General features: G+C 34.5%; 1 protein-coding gene across 3 annotated transcripts in view; it reads right to left on the bottom strand.

Annotated features, from left to right (window-relative positions):
• Positions 1-6153: 6153 nt before the first annotated feature.
• SLCO1C1 (solute carrier organic anion transporter family member 1C1) overlaps positions 6154-19308 on the bottom strand; it is a 78142-nt gene continuing 64987 nt past the window's right edge. For 2 of the 3 annotated variants that reach the window (XM_047787448.1, XM_047787449.1), the window contains 3 exons: positions 18715-18779; positions 8485-8602; positions 6154-6966 (listed from right to left, as the gene is read on the bottom strand). In XM_047787448.1, coding sequence (XP_047643404.1) covers positions 6744-6966; positions 8485-8602; positions 18715-18779 — 406 coding nt within the window. In that variant the 3' untranslated portion in view covers positions 6154-6743. The remainder of the gene's footprint in view (positions 6967-8484; positions 8603-18714; positions 18780-19308) is intronic. The other variant, XM_047787450.1, reaches the window with a different exon arrangement.

The following is a 19308-nucleotide window of genomic DNA, read 5'->3' on the forward strand; positions in this document are numbered from 1 at the left end:
AAACATAGAGATGCTATTTTTAATGTATAAAGTTGATAAATTAAAGATGTTTGAGGAGAGCTAATCTTTCAAAAGCTGTTTGTATAAGTTTCTGCTGCCTTTCCCTTTTGGAATGCCATTGGTAAATATGTGGGAAACATTCTATCTCTAGGAATCTATTTTAAGAAATGATTAAAGCTAAGGAAAGGATGCATGCATGAAATTTTCCTAGTAGATTTGTTTTTATAGCAGAAAGATTTATTAAATGAAAATAATTGGTAACTTTTAAGTCTTAAATCCTTGATTGCATTAGTAAAAAACATTGAACTTGGGAGTAGGAGAGGAGATAGGGAATTAAAACCTTTTTTGAATTTTTAAAAAAATTTTAGCTTTATTGAAGTGTAACTGATGTATAAAATTGTAAGATATTTAATTGCATATCAAGGTGATTGGATAGATGCATACATTATGAAAGGATTCCCTTCCAAATAGTTAATTAACACATTGATCCCTTCACATATCTTTTGTGTGTGTGTGTGTATGTTTGAAAACATTTAAGTTTTAAAATTTCAGTCCTGTATGTAGTGTTATAGTCGCTATGTTATACATCAGATACTCAGAACTTATTCTTCTTATAGCTGGAATTTTGTACTATTTTATCAAAACTCCCTATTCCCCCCCACTTCAGCCCCTGATAACCACTTTTCTACTATTTCTATGAGTTTGATTTTTTTTTTTGATTCCACATATGTGATGCCATTCAGTATTTGTCTCTGGCTTATTTCACTTAGCATAATGCCCTCAACTTCCAGCCATTTATCACAAAATAACAGGATTCCCTTTTTAAAAAATGGCTGAATAATATCCTATTTTACATACATATCCATTCATCTGTTGACAGAACCTTAATTGTTTTCAGATCTTGTCTGTTGTGAATAATGCTGCAATAAATATGGGAGGGTAGATATCTGAAACCTTGTTTTCGTTTCCTTTGGATGTTTGCCCTGAAGTTGAAATTGCTGGCTCATGTGGTAGTTCTAGTTTTGATTTTTTTAGGACTCTCCAAACTGTTTTCTATAGTGGCCACACCAATTACATTTCCATCAACATCACTAATCATTAGGGAAATGCAAATTATTACATTTCCATCAGCAGTGTACAAGGCTTTCCTCTTTTCTCCACATCCCTGCCGACTCTTTGTTATGTCTTATCTTTTTGATAGCCATTCTAACAAGTGTGAGATGATATCTTAGCATGGTTTTGATTTGCATTTCCCTAATGATTAGTGATGCTGAGCACCTTTTCATGTATTTGTTAACCATTTGTATATCTTCTTTGGAAAATGCCTATTTTTTAATTGAATTGTTTGTGTTTTGCTATTGTATGAATTCTTTAATATTTTGGATATTTACCACTTATAAGATTGGCAAATAATTTCTTCCATTCCGTAGTTTGCCTTTTCATTTTGTTGAGGCTTTTCTTTGCTGTGCAGAAGCTTTTTAGTTTGATGCAGTCTCATTTATCTACTTTTGCTATTGTTGCTTTTACTTTTGGTGCAAGTCTTAAAAAAAAAAAAATGCCATGGCTGATGTCAAGGAGTTTTAAGGCTTTGGGTCTTACATGTATGTCTTTTAAATTTAACATTTTAAATGTTTAATCTTAGAGTCAATAGACAGGATTTATTATCTGATTCTTGGAATTTTTAAAAGAAGGGATATTATCTACATATATTTTTATAATTTGGGGATAACCAATTGCAGAATATTTTTGAGATTGAAAAAGAAGTGGTTATAACTTCTGTATCACTAGGAAATAAAGCAAAAATGAAGAATATAGCATATGGAAGAATGAAAGGAAAACATAAGGGAACAATTTAATGAACAATATAACAAAAAACCAAATAGTACATGTGATAATTAAATATTAATAGACAAAGTTTTAGATAAAGTAAAAATGAAATCCAATTTTGTACTGTTAACGAATATCTAACCTTAAACAAAACAAAGGAAATTAAAAAAAATAAAGACAGAACCAAAGGTACAACAGATAAACACAATAAAGAAAGCAGAAATGGCAATATTAATTAGGATAATTAATTAATTTAGAATGAAATAAAAAAGTTAACCATGACAAAATTTTTAAAAATGTATGCATTATAAAGGTTATGAAATACAACACTCAATTCTACAAGTAAAAACATTTTTTTGAGTAGAAGCAATTCATAAAAACTCATTCAATCATAATTGTGAGATTTTGACATATTTTTACTCTCAATTCTTGAAAGAGGAAACAAGAAAGAAAATAAATATCAAAAGATATGAATGGTATAATCGGTTTGATTTGGTAAATATATATCAAGTATTCTCTATAATCCATGGACATACTTTATTTTCAAAATCTGAACATTTCCACAAATTGATGACTCAGCTTAAACCCTCAAATTTCCAAAATGATAAATTGAATAGGCTACATTCCCTAATTATAAATGTAATTAATCTAAAAATTAAAGTTTAAACTGAAATATGCAAACATGGGGAAATGTTAACTCATTCCTTTATAGCAACTAAGAATATTGAATCATAGAAAATTAATAATACATTTGTAAACAGGAAAACATCATTGGTACTGCAGCATGGCCAACGTTTTGTATTATGAACAAAGCTGTACACTAAGGCATATTAAAGTTTTCATTAATCACCTAGAGCATATAGTTATAAGCATACAAGTCAAATATTTAGATAAAAAGGCTTTCTTTTTTAAAGCATACAGCAGAAGGAAAAAAATAACTAAACCAAAGCAAAAAATTAATTGGGTAGCAGTGAAACAGAATCCATATTCCACTTCTCTGAAAAAGTCCAAAGAAATAAGTTCCTGACCAGCCTGATATGCAAAAAGAGGACAAACCCAAATACATAAAATTAGGAATGTGAAAAGAGTATAATAATTGTCCTAATTGCTCTTAAGTTTATAATATTAAAAATGGCTTTTAAAAATCTGGAAGATTTTTCTAGAAAAAATACAAATGTTGAAAGTTGAATCAAGATTTTTTGAAAAACGATCAACAACTTTTCTAGGTATTATTTCTCAAAAAAGCTAAAAGTATTCTTTTAAATGTAAAAGGACTAGAAAATTCCTATGCCATAAAATATTTTCCAGGCATTTCAAAATGAAGTCGTTTTCTAGTTAATTTTATAAAATTGCATGATTCTAATACCAAAAACCGACAAAGATAGCAAAAAAAAGAAAAAGAAGAATAAAATTGTGTTTTCCAAAAGTATTGTACTGAAAATTAGCTTATGTCCAAGACTTGATGTATCTTTCCCTCTTTTTCATTTTTTTTCTAATGGTGAGATTTCAGGACTTCAACAGAGATGGCACAGTTTTGATCGTAACCTTTCCTAGATTTAATGGTTGCAAAGTTGCCTAAAATTGTCATCATTCTTAGCAATGCAAGAGCAAAGGTAAGCTAACAGAAAGAGGAAGATGGACAAGGGTCAGAGACATGGAGAGAAGGGAGGTGAGCTCTAAGATGCTCATTTTGCAAAGTGGGGAAACATGATACTGTTAATGGTTACTGAACAAAAAATGGAGGTATCCATGTGACATTTGAGGAACTCAAAATAGTGTCTTCACCTATGTGCAGATTACAGGCGAAGAGCAATGAGGTAAGTGACATTAGTTCTAATCTATCAGAATAGAGTCTCTAAACATCACTCCACTTTAGTAAATCGAGAAAGTGGTATGTGCATATTTTTTAAAGATAATGCAAGTGACTAGCAGGAAAACCAACAAATCAAATCTGTTAGAAGTAATTCCCTTCAAGGAATAGAAGTGAAGGTGGTATGGAGGAGTGTTACTTCTTACTTTAAATTGTTTTGTAACATTTTTTTAAAACCATGTTTTAATATGTTAAGACTTCTGTAATGACTGTGTACAAAATTTACTTTCAGCAAAGTTGGTGGAAGACAGTAATTTAGGATGTAGACCAATATAAGCATAACATGGCTCTTCGAATTTGATAAACCTCAGTTTAAATCTTGGCTTTACCAACTATGAGAGTATATTGGTTTTGGAGGAGTCCCTAAACCTCTCTAAGCTTCCTCTGAACATACCGGTGCTTACACCTAACACATAAGGTTATTTTGACCTTTGAGATTGAGATAATTTTCTAAAGCACTCAGAACAGATAAAGGGGGCACTTAATATTAATTGTTATACTTAAGCATTGTTACAGCAATTGTAACTGCAAATGTTATAGTCAACTTATTCTTTTAATCTCCTTTTTATGTCTGAGTCTATGCATTTCTAAGTGGAGATTTCTTAAATACTAATGGCCACAAAAGTCCTTTCAGATATTTGTAGAGATCGAAAATTGTTTTTTATGACCTCACTTTAGACGCATCATAATGTAATGGAAGAACCCAGCATTTGTTTGACTCCCTCCACTTGGGCAAGTCATTTAATCCAATTTAAGCCACTCCATTTATAAAATGATTTTGCTGGAGCATCAACCTACTCAAGGTTATTGTGAGTCAGATGTTCCTGTGAGGTGCTGATCACATATCTCCTTGTGTCATGACTGTAAAATAAGTGAATAAAATATCCCATTGAATGTGGAGCAATTGTGGGATCCCACACTTCTGTCTAGCCCTTGTCTCTAATGTTTGGCCCTGAGGCCGAGAGAATTTTTTTGACCTCTGAAATGGGATTTGGTTCGTCAAAAAATAATAATAATAATAATGATGTGCTTTCTGATGCATAAAAAAGCCTGTTTACTTCTGTCAGATGAATCTAATAATCTAAAATATCAACATCCTTTTAGTAAATTCACTTCAACACTAAATGATATCCTCATACACCATATGAGTTCAGTATATATAATTCCACTGTTGAATGAATGGTTTTGCATAAAAATTTGCTCTTCATTTTTCTTTTATGAAAAAAATCATGTAAATATCCTTTATGATAATTTTTACTTTTCAAGTCATTCAAGTGTAAATTGGGTAGATTCTGTTTAGAAATTGACTTGCAGAGAAGTTATTTTTCAGGATATTGCTACAAAAAGGTTTGAAAAATATAGAATGTGGGAGACGGGAAGAGGAACTTGAATTTTAATTATATCTCTACAAAGAAAACTCTCGGCAAGTGTACTCACTCACCCATTCAGTAAACATTTGTTATGGGTAAGACTGTGAGATGACAAAAAGGATTCCTGCTTAAAAATTAGTACAGCAGCAGGTCTGAAGTAGATCTGCTGGAAACGAAACAAGTCTATTTTCATGTTGAAAAACAGTATACAATATGTTAAAATCTTACACCACCTATTCAAAAAAGCAAGTATTTAAAGGAAATTTGCTCTGCTCTCTGTCCCCACGCTTTCCACCTCTAGTGTTTTTTCCATTCATCATAGTGCCAGTACTGGTATAAAAGGGACAAATTTAGAGACTGTTCCTTTTGTTTGCACTAATTGATCCTTCCACTGTGTTAAGGAGACTGCATTTTTGAGCTGGATCTTTTTGTTGGACTTTGGCTCCCAAGAAATACCTCAAAAAAACTCCTTGTTGGGAGCACCTCTCTGTGTGTTCTATCTGTTCTAAAGGTTGCAAAGAATTGTGACATAATTCCAAGACACCCCTGGGGAGGGAGGGGGCTCTACCTAAGTCTGCTTTTCTTGGGAGGGCTGCTTTCCTCTTAGGGTGCAGATGTAGTGAAGGAAAAAAAAAAGATAGCACATAATAGGGCTAAATATTAAAGACAGTGAATTGCTGAACCTACTAGATCGTCAGAGCAGGACCAGCAAGCCACTGAAGAGGAAATGGCTGTTTGGCTTGACTTTTTCAGTTGCAAGAAACAGAGGGCTATCTGGCAGGCTTGACCAGTGGCAGCACCATGGCCAGAAATGCTCAGGCTGTGTGACAGATGCCAGGGAGAGCATCAAAAGGGACCACACCATCACTCAAGCCATCACTCTGCATTCCTATTAGAACATCTAAGTTTATTATAGACATCCAGAAATTCAACTTTCAAATATGTTTTAGGACCACACTACCTGCCTAAGCCTGGAGCAGCTCACCTACATTAAAATATGGGTAATTTTGTATTTAAGATTATTTTTTACTCCATCAAATTCACAGGACAGTAAAGCATGTTAATATTAATTTTATTACTTTACAACTATGGTCACTTACAATCTCACACATAAAGTACATACAGTGAATTGCAGAAGAGCTAATAATCCAAAATTCTAATCCCCCAAGATCATTTCTACTATGCATTCTATATTATTATATTTCAAAAGAAAAAAAGTAGGAAAAATGTTCTGACTCCATTCTAATATTATCATTAAGGTGATATTTGAAGAAGACCAAGATGTGGTTTAATTTTTAAAAAAATGCTCTCTTATCCTAGACAAATACCTCTATTTAGAAGTTACTTTACACATGGCCATTAAACTATAGCAACAGTTGGAGTACTAGCAGTAGAGCTAGTACATCAATGGCACAAAGCAAAATTAAGCCAAATGAGTAAATAATATAAGGAAGTTGTTTATGAATTAAATGGTTTAAGATTAACTTTACCATCTACATCTTCTATAACGTGATTAATTATATTTGTTATCAGGTACATTATCTAATTCCTAGGATCAAAAACAAAGTAGACATTTTTTTGAAAGGAGAATGAATTTACACATTCAAACCCCTTTTGATTAAAATTTGCAGAATTTTCAGAAGTTAGAAAACATATAGTTTCAAGTCATCATTTTTCTAGAGCTGAGTTTCTTTGCCTGGCCAATAGTTGGGTTGTAGCAAATGGTCACTTGTAGTACAGTTTTCCTTGCTGATTCTTGTAGACACCATGGTTCTTTCTCTCTTGGTTCTGAAGCTTCTGTGTTTTGAAACATAATTTTTCTTCAAAGCAAAAAGTACTGCAATACTTAGGAATATGGACATTATCCCAAGCATCATGGTTAGTCCCAGATATATGTGTCTAGAAGAAGAAAGAATCTCAGTCTTAATTATTATAACTATCCAACTTCAAACAAAATATGAAAAGAAAATTACAGTATCACTAAAAATACCAATATCAATGAAATCAATATCATTAAAACCATCATGAGGATGGTTTTCCTTAAGAATGCAGATTGAGTGGCTATAAAAGGCCTTTCTATGAACATCTGACAGATACTGAAGGCAGTAACGCAGTAAGCTAGTATTTTTAGTAGTACCATCATTTGCAGTTACTGCTAATTATATAATCAGTTCCATCCTCTCTAAATTACTCCCTTAGACCAGGTGACTACATCCCTGTTTGCCCAGAACAGTCCCAGCTTATGCTAGTGTTGTCCCAGTGTAATTTTTAATAGTGCCCTCTTTCACTCTCAAAAGCATCCGGGTTTGAATGATAAATTATGTGGTTACCCTTGCCCAAAGGCATTTCTACAGAAAAACTGCAAGAATCAATGTTAAGGGAAATGGAACTCTCAGTAGAGTAGACTGACTTAACAACAAACCAGAGCTTTAAACCATTTCTTCCATGAGAAGCCTTTAGTTCTACATTCTATTGTAAGATAGGAAGGTTTGAAAGTGCAGGTTGAATGATTCACACTGGTTACCTTGTTCGTACACTCATATCTCTGATTGAGTAACATTGTCTTTACGTTAAAATACAGCCTTAGGAAATGTGAATAAAGTGCCCATTTTACTCATAGATCATGTCCCTTTCAAAGACCAAAATAAATTTCTCACATAACAGCAAAGCCTATTAAATCAAACACATATTTGAGAATGTCGGCTCAATTCACATCCAACTTCCAACTTACATGGTTCAGCACCAAGTTTATTTCCCTAGAGAATACTCAGATTGTAAATTTAAAAAAAAATCCTTGCTTTTTAAGTCATTGAAGCTTTGCTTTAAGCAATAAGGGGACTAAATGTTTGATGAATTGAATTGAATGATACTATAGTGAAAAACCATGCCCCTGAGCCCCATACACACTCACACACACAGAGAAAACCTTTTACTTTTATGCATTTCAAGTACTGGAATAATTGAACATTAGTTTGGCAATAAAAGCCGGACAGATTTAGAGCCAAATCCAACTCTTGCCCAGGGGGATTATATCTGACGTAAATGGGACAGTTTGGCTCAGTTTGAAAAAGAATAGAATTAAACCCCAAATGTGACCTAAATTTCAATGCTTCTGAGTTTCAGAGAATTACTCACTTGTGTGCATAAACTTTCAAAATTCTAATCTATTCTAAAATTTTGTCATTTCAAAAAAATGATTATGCATTTAAAATGGGAGCCAAGATTAAAAGTAAGGAAAAATATAGCAAAATAATCAAATAGTAGTAAAATTTTTCTATAAAACAGAACACCCTTTTTGATCAGACTATACTTATCCTTATGAGCAATGAAAATACATAAAGATTACTAGTGGATATTGCTTTGTGCAAACTTGGGATGTGATAGCAGTGCGATGAGGGAATGAGTTTGATATGATACCTGAAAGCATTTGAGTCATATAATCTGCAGGCTCCTCTACTTCCACATCTTTTAAATCCCCACTTGAGGCATGAAGTATCAATCAAAACTCCAAAATATACAGGAGATGGGATTCCTGCTGTGAGAAAAAAACACATAATTGCTATTATAAAATAGATTTATATCTTTTTGGTTAGCCTATAACAAATGATTATCGGGAACCACACTCATTCCAAAAACTACTGATTTGGAGATAACGGGGCATCTATGGGAGACCCAGAATATGCCACCCCAAAATATGCCTCTGGTTTAAAGATTCTTTTGAGCTGATTATTTTGAGAAACAGAAGACAAAAGTAGAAGCTCCAAAGACAAAGCATATGTTTCCCAATTGTAAGGAAAACACATTTACAAAGGAAATTATTTGAAAGTGTCTCTTCCTATGTACCAGGAAGAGAAAGATCCTAGACTCAGGAAAGAACTCTCTGACCCTATTTTGCATAAAATCCAATAAACAAGAAGATAACTTAAATGATATCTAATAGTCAATTTGGGTTATTTGGTGTCTTAAAGTTCCTATCTATATACATTGTCTAGTTAAATAGATTGTTTGCCATTTAAAAAAATATGTAGGTGATAACTTTACAGTGCTCTTAATAATGTGAAGATGATCCTCAAGATTCAAATACTTGCCATCTCCTATGTGTTAAAATTTTTATAATGGAAAATTTTCAAACCTTCACAAAATTAGAGAGGATGACATAATGAAACCTCATGCACCATCACTAACAATTATTAATATTTGTTGTTCCTTTGTCCTTTCTCTCTAGCCCTGCAACCCACCCAATCTCCATCCAGAAACCTTTTTTTTTATGGGGAGGTGGTGATATTTTGAGATTTCTCAGGTATCATATCATTCTCCTTAAACATATTTCAAAACACATCTCTAACTGATGACATTTTTTAAACATGTCACTATGCCATTTGACACATGACATATTTTGTAATAATTCTTTAATCCTCTCAAAAGTCTATATTCAAATTTTTCTGAATGTATTCAAGGCACTGTTTTAGAATTGGTTCATTCTCATCAGGATTTAAACCTGGTAAACACATTACATTTAGTTGATGACTCTTTATATCAGCTTCTTCCCCAACTTTTTTTTTTTCATACTAATGATTTTGAGGAAAGTCATTTGCCACCTTGTATTTAATTGTTGCTCTTCTCTGTGTTGTTTAATTTGTTCTCCTATCCTTCACTTTCTGAATAATCTGGCAGTTAGCTCTTATATGGACTAAGGCAGGAACAAGGAACAGGCAGTTCTTTGTGTCTTGGCAGGAGTCATATACTGCTTACCTGCCACTCTTAGTAATGTTGAAATGGTTCCGATGCTCAGGCTGTGTCCTCCATTGTGAAGTGTTTTTTTTTTGTTTGTTTTAATCAATCTTCACCTTTTGCTTTTGTTTTTTTGTTTTTTGTTTTTTTTGCTTTTGCTTTTGTTGATGAGGTTGCAAAACATATTTTTGAAAACTTGTGTTCTTTGTTGTGTACCAATTATTTAGAATTTTTCTATAAAAGAATGTTCCCTTGTGACTACGTACTTGATTACTTTGAAATATAGTTAGTAGCAGGAAGGCAGGATAAATGCTCAATTCTTCCCCTTTTTCAATTTTAAGAATAATGATATGGTTTTGATGACTGTTACTTTGTAGTATAGTCTGAAGTCAGAGAACCTGATTACTCCAGCTCCATTTTTCTTTTTCAGGATGTCTTTGGCTATTTTGGGTCTTTTGTGCATTCAAACAAATTTTAAAATATTTTGTTCAAGTTCTGTGAAAAATGTCCTTTGTAATTTGATAGGGATTGCATTGAATCTATAGATTGCATTGTGTAGTATAAGCATTTTGATAATATTGACTCTTCCAATCCAAGAGCTTGGTATATCTTTCCATCTATTTGTGTCATCTTTGATTTCTTTCATCAGTGTCTTATGGTTTTCAGAGTACAGGTCTTTTGTCTCTTTAGGTAGGTTTACTCCTAGGTATTTTATTCTTTTTAATGTGATGGTAAATGGGATTGCATCCCTAATTTCTCTTTCTGCTCTTTCATTGTTAGTGCATAGAAATGCAGTCGATTTCTGTGTATTAATTTTGTATCCTGTGACTTTGTCAGATTCATTGATAAGCTCTAACAGTCTTCTGGTAGAATCTTTAGGATTCTCTAGGTATAGTATCATGTCATCTGCAAATAGGGATAGTTTTACTTCTTCCTTTCCAATCTGGATTCCTTTTATTTCTTTTACTTCTCTGATTGCTGTGGCTAGGACTTCCAAAACTATGTTGAACAGTAGTGGCAAGAGCAGACATCCTTATCTCGTTCCTGATCTCAGCAGGAATTCTTTCAGCTTTTCACCATTGAGAATGATGTTAGCTGTGGGTTTGTCATGTATGGTCATTATTATTTTGAGGCAGTTTCCCTCTATGCCCATTTTCTGAAGGGTTTTTTATCAGAAATGGGTGTTGGATTTTGTCAAAGGCTTTTTCTGCATCTATTGAGAGGACCATATGATTTTTATTCCTCAGTTTGTTAATGTGGTGTATCACACTGATTGATTTGTGGATATTGAAGAACCCTTGCATCCCTGGGATAAATCCCACTTGATCATGATGTACAATGCTTTTAGTGTATTGTTGGATTTGGTTTGCTAGTATTTTGTTGAGGATTGTTGGATCTAAGTTCATCGGTGAAATTGGCCCATAATTTTTGTGTTTGTGTGTGGTATCTTTGTCTGATTTTGGTATCAGGGTGATGGTGGCCTCATGGAATGAGTTTGGGAGAATCCCTTCCTCTGCAATTTTTTGAAATAGTTTCAGAAGGAGAAGTATTAGCTCTTCTCTAAATGTTTGATAGAATTCGTCTGTGAAGCCATCTGGTCCTGGACTTTTCTTCGTTGGAAGTTTTTTAATCACAGTTTCAATTTCAGTACTTGTGATTGGTCCATTCATTTTTTCTATTTCATTTTGGTTTAGTCTTGGAAGATTGTACTTTACTAAGAATTTGTCCATTTCTTCTAGGTTTTCTATTTTATTGGCATATAGTAGTCTCTTATGATCCTTTGTATTTCTGTGATGTCCGTTGTTACTTCTCATTTTTCGTTTCTAATTTTATTGATTTGAGTCCTCTCACTCTTTTTCTTGGTAAGTCTGGCTAAGGGTTTATCAATTTTGTTGATCTTTTCAAAGAACTAGCTTTTCATTTCATTGATCTTTTCTGTGGTTTTCTTTGCTTCTATTTCATTTCTGCTCTGATCTTTATGATTTCTTTCCTTCTACTAACTTTAGGTATTGTCTGTTCTTCTCTAGCTGCTTTAGATGTAAAGTTAGCTTGTTTATTTGAGCTTTTTCTTGTTTCCTGAGGTGGGCTTGTAAACTTTCTTCTTAGAATGGCTTTTCTGCATCCCATAGGTTTTGGAGTGTTGAATCTTCATTGTCATTTGCTGCTAGGTATTTTTTAATTTCCTCTTTGATTTCTTCAGTGATCCATTGGTTGTTTAGTAGCATGTTGTTGAGTCTCCACGTGTTTGTGTTTTTTGCAATTTTTTTTCTTGTTATTTCTAGTCATACAGCGTTGTTGTCAGAAAAGATGCTTGAAATGATTTCAATTTTCTTAGAGTTACCGAGGTTGGATTTGTAGCCCAGAATGTGATCAATCTGGAGTTCCTGTCATGGGGCAGTGGTTAACGAATCCGACTAGGAACCATGAGGTTGCGGGTTCAGTCCCTGCCCTTGCTCAGTGGGTTAACGATCCGGCATTGCCGTGGGCTGTGGTGTAGGTTGCAGATGCGGCTCGGATCCCGTGTTGCTGTGGCTCTGGTGTAGGCCGGTGGCTACAGCTCCAATTGGACCCCTAGCCTGGGAACCTCCATATGCCGCAGGAGCGGCCCAAGAAATAGCAAAAAGACCAAAAAAAAAAAAAAAGAATGTGATCAATCTTAGAGAATATTCCATGTGCACTTGAGAAGAATGTGTGTTCTATTGCTTTTGGATGGAATGTCCTATAAATATCTATTAAGTCCATCTGGTCTAATGCATCATTCAGGGCCTGTGTTTCCTTATTGATTTTCTGTCTGGATGATCTGTCCATCGATGTAAGTGGAGTATTAAAGCCCCACACTATTATTGTGTTATTGTCAATTTTTCCTTTTATGGTTGTTAGCCATTGCCTTATATATTGTGGTGAACCTATGTTGGGTGTGTAGATTTTTAAAATTGTTATATCTTCTTCTTGGATTGATCCTTTGATCACTATGTAGTGACCTTCCTTGTCCCTTAAAATAGTCTTCATTTTAAAGTCTATTTTGTCTGATGTGAGTATTATTACTCCAGCTTTTTTTTGATTCCCTTTTGCATGGAATATTTTCTTCCATTCTCTCACTTTCAATTTTTATGTGTCCCTAGAAGTGAAGTGGGTCTCTTGAAGACAACATGTATATGGATCTTGTTTTTGTATCCATTCAGCCAGTCTGTGTCTTTTGGTTGGGGCATTTAGTCCATTAACATTTAAGGTAATTATTGATACGAATGTTCTTACTTCCATTTTATTCATTGCTTTGGATTTGTTTTTGTTGCTCTTTTTTTCTTCCCTTCTTCTCTTGTTCTCTCCTCTTGTGGTTTGAAGACTATCTTTAGTGTTGTATTTGAGTTGATTTTCCTTATTTGTTTGTGTATCAATTGTAGATTTTTGGTTTGCAATTACTCTGAAGTTATTATTTTGATACAAGAGTCTATATATATACATATATATATATATATATATATATATATATATATATATATGAGATTGTTTTAAGTTGTTGGTCTCTTAATTGCAAGTGCATCTCCAGTGTCCTGCATTTGTACCCTCCTCATGATTTCTGATTTTGGTGGCATAATTGTGCATGGATGATTTTGTATCTTTACTGTACATATACCTTTACTGGAGAGCCTTGTCATTTGTGGTATTTTTGTTTCTGGCCTTTTCTTTTCTGCCTAGAGAAGTTTCTTTAGTATTTGTTGTAAAGCTGATTTAGCGTTGCTGAGTTCTCTTAGCTCTTGCTTATCTGTGAAGGTTTTGATTTCTCCTTCAAATCTGAATGAGAAAAGTAATTTTGGGTAAAGTAATTTTGGTTGGAGGTTTTTTCCCTTTCATCACATAAAGTGTATCATGTCACTCTCTTATAGCTTGCAGAGTTTCTTCTGAAAATTCTGCTGATAACCTTACTGGGGTTCCCTTGTATGTTATTTGTTTCTTTTCCCTAGGTGCTGTCAGTATCTTCTCTTTGTCTTTAATTTTGCACAGTTTGATTAATATGTGTCTCAGGGTGTTCCTCCTTGGGTTTATTTTATATGGTACTTGTTGCACTTCCTGGATTTGAAAGAGTGTTTCATTGAGCTTCCTGGATTTGAGAGAGTGGTTCTTTTCCCATGTTACAGACATTTTCAGCTATTATCTCTTGGTATATTTTTTCTGCCCTTTTCTCTCTGTCTTCTCCTTCTGGCACCTCTATAATACGGATGTAGGTGCGTTTAACGTTGTTCCAGAGTTCTCTGAGACTCTCTTCATTTGTTTTCAATCTTTTTTCTCTTTTCTGTTCTGCATCCATTATTTCAACTAATTTGTCCTCCACCTCGCTTATTCATTCTTCTGCCTCCTGTATTCTGCTGTTAGCTGCTTCTAGTGAATTTTTTATTTCAGTTATTGTATTTTGCATTTCTTCTTGCATAGGTTTTATATCTTGTATCTCTTTGCTCAGTATTTCCTGTACATTATCCATCTTTGCTTCCAGTTTATTTCCAATGTCTTGCATCATCTTCAGCATCAACAGTCTAAAGTCTTTTTCATGGAGGCTGAGAATCTCCTGATCACTTAGCTGTTTTTCTGGTTTTTTTCCTTCTCCCTTCTCTGATTTATTGTTCTTTGTCTTCGTTTTTATAGGTTTTTGGTGTAGTGACCTTTTTACAGATAGAGTTGTAGCCCTTCTTACTTCTGGCTTCTGCCCCCTTTGTGACTGAAGTCAGTATAGGGGCTTGCTGTAGGCTTCCTGATGGGAGGGACTGATATCTGCCCACTGGTAGATGGAGCTGATTCCTATCCCTCTGGGTGGTAGGGCTTTGTTTCTGGGTGAGATTAGAGGCAGCTTTGTGCCTAGGGGTTCTTTAGGCAGCCTGTTTACTGATGGGTGGGGCTGTGATCCCAACTGGATTGTTGTTTGGCCTGGGGCTTCTCAACACTGATTGGTGGGGCCAGATTTTTCCAAAATGGCCACCTCCAGAGAAAGGCATGCTGATGAATACTGCCCAGAGTTTTGCTTCCAATGCCCTTCCCCCACAACAAGCCACATTCACCCCTGTTTTCTGGGGCAGTCCTCTAAGAACTGCAGTCAGGTCTGACCCAGATTCTTATGGAGACTTTGCTTTGCCCTGGGACCCAGTGTACATGAAAGTCTGTGTGCGCCTTTTAAGAATGGGGTCTCCATTTCCCCCAGTCCTGTGGAGCTCCTGTGCACAAGGCCCAGAGGCCTTCAATGCCAGATGCTCTGGGGGCTCTTTCTCCAAATGCCAGATTCCCAGGAGTGGGGACTTGAAATGGGGCTCAGAACTCTCACTCCTGTAGGTGAGTCTCCATGATACAGTTACTTTCCAGTCTGTGGGGTTTCCTACTTGGGAGTTATGGGGTTTCTTATATCATGTAATCACCCCTCCTACCTCTTGATGTGGCCTCCTCTTTGTCTTCTGGAGTAGGATATCTTTTTGAAAGTTTCCAAGAAAATAGATCAGTGGAACAGGATAGAAAGCCCAGAATTAAACCCATGCATCTACAGCCAACTAATCTATGACAAAGGAGGCAAGAATATACAGTGGAGAAAAGACAGCTTTTTCAGTAAGGGGTGCTGGGAAAACTGGACAGCCATATGTAAAAGAATGAAATTAGAACACTCCCTAACACCATACACTAAAACTCAAAATGGATTAAAGACCTAGATATAAGACCAGATACTGTAAAACTCCTAAAGGAAAACATAGGCCAAACACTCTCTGCCATAAACGACAGCAACATTTTCTCAGATCCACCTCTTACTTCTCAGATCCCCCTCCTACTGCTCAATACCAAAAACCAAACAATCCCATCAAAAAATGGACAGAAAATCTAAACAGACAGTTCTCCAAAGAAGACATGTGGATGGCCAAAAAAACACATGAAAAGATGTCATCTATATATTACACTCTTTGGAGTTGTTTTTAAGAATTTCTTTGGTTCTTTTAATCATTTTAAATTATATAAAATCTGTGCATGGTTTCAAATTAAAAATTATACAATAGTTGCATTTGCAAAGTCTCATTCCATCCTCCTCTCTCCCCTCTTTCCTTTCTTCCCTAACAGGTAACCTTTTTTTTAAAAAAAAAAGATGATTAGTTTTTAGTTTATACTTCCATGGCTTTTTTTTTTTATATGAGCATTTTGCTTTCTTCACTTAATAGCATATCTTGGAGATCAGTTGATATAAATTAGGTCCCTCCAAAATTCATGTTAAAGCCCTAACCCCTAATGTAATTGCATGTGGAAACAAAGTAATCAAGGAGACAACTAAGGTCAAATGAGGTGATAATGGTGGGGCCCTAATCTGATGGGCCTGTGTCCTTATAAGAAGAGACACCAAAGATCCTTCTCTCTCTTTTACCTTATGTACACAGAGGAAGTGTCATATGAATGCACAGTGTGAAGAAGGTTGTATACAAATTATGAAGAGAGGTCTCACCAGAGACCAACCCTGTTGGCACACTGATCTTGGACTTTGCAGCCTTCAGAACTATGAGAAAATACCTTTTGTGTTGCTTAAGGCCCTTAGTCCATGGTGTTTGTTATGGCAGCAAGTACTGACTAATAAACTTGGAGACAGAAATTTTTCCCCATTCGTTCTTATAGCTGCATAGTATTCTACTACTATAGTTTATTTAGCCAGAATCATACTGAAGGACATTTAGACTGCTTGCAATGGCACTATTGTAAATAATGCCACAATCGAACATCCATAAGATTAGACTCCATATTTTGCTAGCAAATTTTTGGCATCAAGTCCTAGAAGTGAGGCTGCTAGGTCAAAAGATAAAAATCTGTATATAATTTTGTTATTGCCAAATATTTCTTCCCAGAAATAGTATAATTTTCTCAACAATAATATATGTGTATCTATTTTCTATCTGTATTGTAGTACAGGACATACAACATTTGGTAGTTTGCCAATCTGGGCAATATGAATTAATAATGTAGCATAGTTTTAATTTGTACTTTTATTATTATGAGGGACCTTCACCTTTTTATATATTAAGAGGTATTTACATTTATTTTTCCATAAAATGGTTGTTTACAACTTTTACCCACTTTTCTCTTAGGGTGTTGATCTTATTGTTCTCAATACTTAGGAACTCTCTTTATAATAAGGATATCAGTCACTTGTCTGTTATATGGAATGAAGAAAAATTGTTGACAGTTTGTCATTTGCTTTATGATATATTTGTCATTTTCAATTTTTTATTTTTATATAACTTTTAAAGGTTACTTTCCACTTACAGTATTTACAAAATATTGACTATATTCCCCATGTTGTATAATGCATTCTTGAGCCTATCGTATACCTAGTAGTTTGTATCTTCCATTTCCTCACCCCTATGTTTCCCCTCCCTGCCTCTCCTCACTGGTAACTACCAACTAGTTCATTCTCTATATCTGTGGGTTTGCTTTTTTAAAGTTATATTCACTAGTTTGTTATATTTTTAGATTCCAATATAGGTGATACCTTACAGTATTAAGCATATTTTCTTTTACTTGGGATCTTTTTCATGTTGTGGTGTACATCTTTGTTCCTAAAGGGAGGTAGATAGACTAATTCCAACAAGGGATGTACTTTAGGCTCAGTAACTTTTTTTCTAGATAACCTCTGTTTGATTTTGTAGATTTAGAGCCAGACATAATGGCATACACCTCCATTTTTGTTGTTTTCTTAATTTTATCAAAATTCTATTGGGAGTTCCCATTGTGGCACAGGGGAAACAAATCCAACTAGTATCCATAAGGATGTGGGTTTGATCCCTGGCCTTGCTGTGGCTGTGGTGTAGGCCAGCAGCTGTAGGTCTGATTTGACCCCTAGCCTGGGAACTTCCATATGCTTGCTGTAGGAGTAGCCCTAGAAAGCAAAAAAAAAAAAAAAAAAAAAAAAACAAAAAAAATTGTATCCTCATGTATATCCATTTTAATATTGAATTATCTTTAATATCAAGAGTTATATTTATTTGAAGGTCTGAATTTGTTTTTCTTTCAGGTAGTTCTGTCAAATTTCAGAGGAACATTTACAATGGTTTCATTTTTCTTAAGAATATAAACTCTGTAAGGACAAAACCTCATGGGATTTATTCACTATTTTCCATGAGTTGTAACTAATGGATATTGATAAATTTGGTAGTTGAAGAAAAATTCCAGTTATGTTTAAAAAATCACAAACTCAAATCCATATTGCTTTGATTGTTTGAATGATCTTATCTTTCTACCAATGATATACCCTAGAATTCCTTCCATTTAAAAACCAAAAAAAATTACATTTAGATTTCATCTTTTCTTCTGGATTCGTTTTTTGCTTTCCTCTCAGAGAGCTTTTTCATAATAGGAATGGATTTTTTTTTTTACAGTAGACCAGTATGGAAAGAGACAAGATTGTTTTTAAAAAAAGTCATTACTGTTATAAAATCACTTTATTATGGATATAAAATTGGTTCTCAATAAACTTTTGAAAAAGGGAAGACAGTAGTCAGGGCAAGGAAAGAGGGAAGGAAGAAATAAAGTACATAAGAAAATTAGTGAAAAAATGGGGATCTGCCACTTATATCATTTATTTATGTGTGAAAACTCTAAAAATATTTAAAAAAATATTCAGAATACACTTGTGATAGACTGGGAGTTTGGGGTTAGTAGATGCAAACTATTGCATTTGGAGTAAGCAATGAGGTCCTACTGTATAGCACAGGGAACTATATCCAATCACTTGTGATGGAACATGATGGAAGATAATATGAGAAAAAGAATGTATTTATATGTATATCTGGGTCACTTTGCTGTACAACAGAAATTGAAAAAACATTATAAATCCACTATAAAAATATAATTAGCATGATAAAATATATACTTGCGATGAGTACCATAATTAAAGCAGACTATACTTACCAAGAACTCTTACTGCTAAGGTGTAGATACCGAGGGCAAAAGACTTAAGTTGTGGCTTAATGCACCTACAAACAACAAAAGCATTATTTTAAAAAAAAGAATAATACATTAAAGCCAATAGTAATGTCAATGATAATCTACTGAACATACATTAAATGATTAGAATTCAAGTAGCTCTTATGGAGAACCCGTCAGTGTCCTAGCTTAGGGAAAGCAAGTTATGTTAAAAGCCGTCTTCCAGGAGTTCCCGTTGTGGCTCAGTGGTTAACGAATCTGACTAAGAACCATGAGGTTGCAGGTTCAATCCCTGGCCTTGCTCAGTGGGTTAAGGATCCGGCGTTGCCATGAGCTGTGGTGTAGGTTGCAGACGTGGCTTGGATCCCGCATTGCTGTGGCTCTGGCGTAGGCTGGCAGCTACAGCTCTGATTCGACCCCTAGCCTGGGAATCTCCTATGCCTCGGGTGCAGCCCTAGAAAAAGGCAAAGAGACCAAAAAAAAAAAAAAGCCATCTTCCGTTATAGGCTATGCATCAAGGAGTTTATAGTTGATATTTCTAAAACGTAAACCACTCTTACATGACGTATTCAAATGGTT

This window comes from Phacochoerus africanus, chromosome 7 (genome assembly GCF_016906955.1).
Source record: "Phacochoerus africanus isolate WHEZ1 chromosome 7, ROS_Pafr_v1, whole genome shotgun sequence".
NCBI classification, from domain to species: domain Eukaryota; kingdom Metazoa; phylum Chordata; class Mammalia; order Artiodactyla; family Suidae; genus Phacochoerus; species Phacochoerus africanus.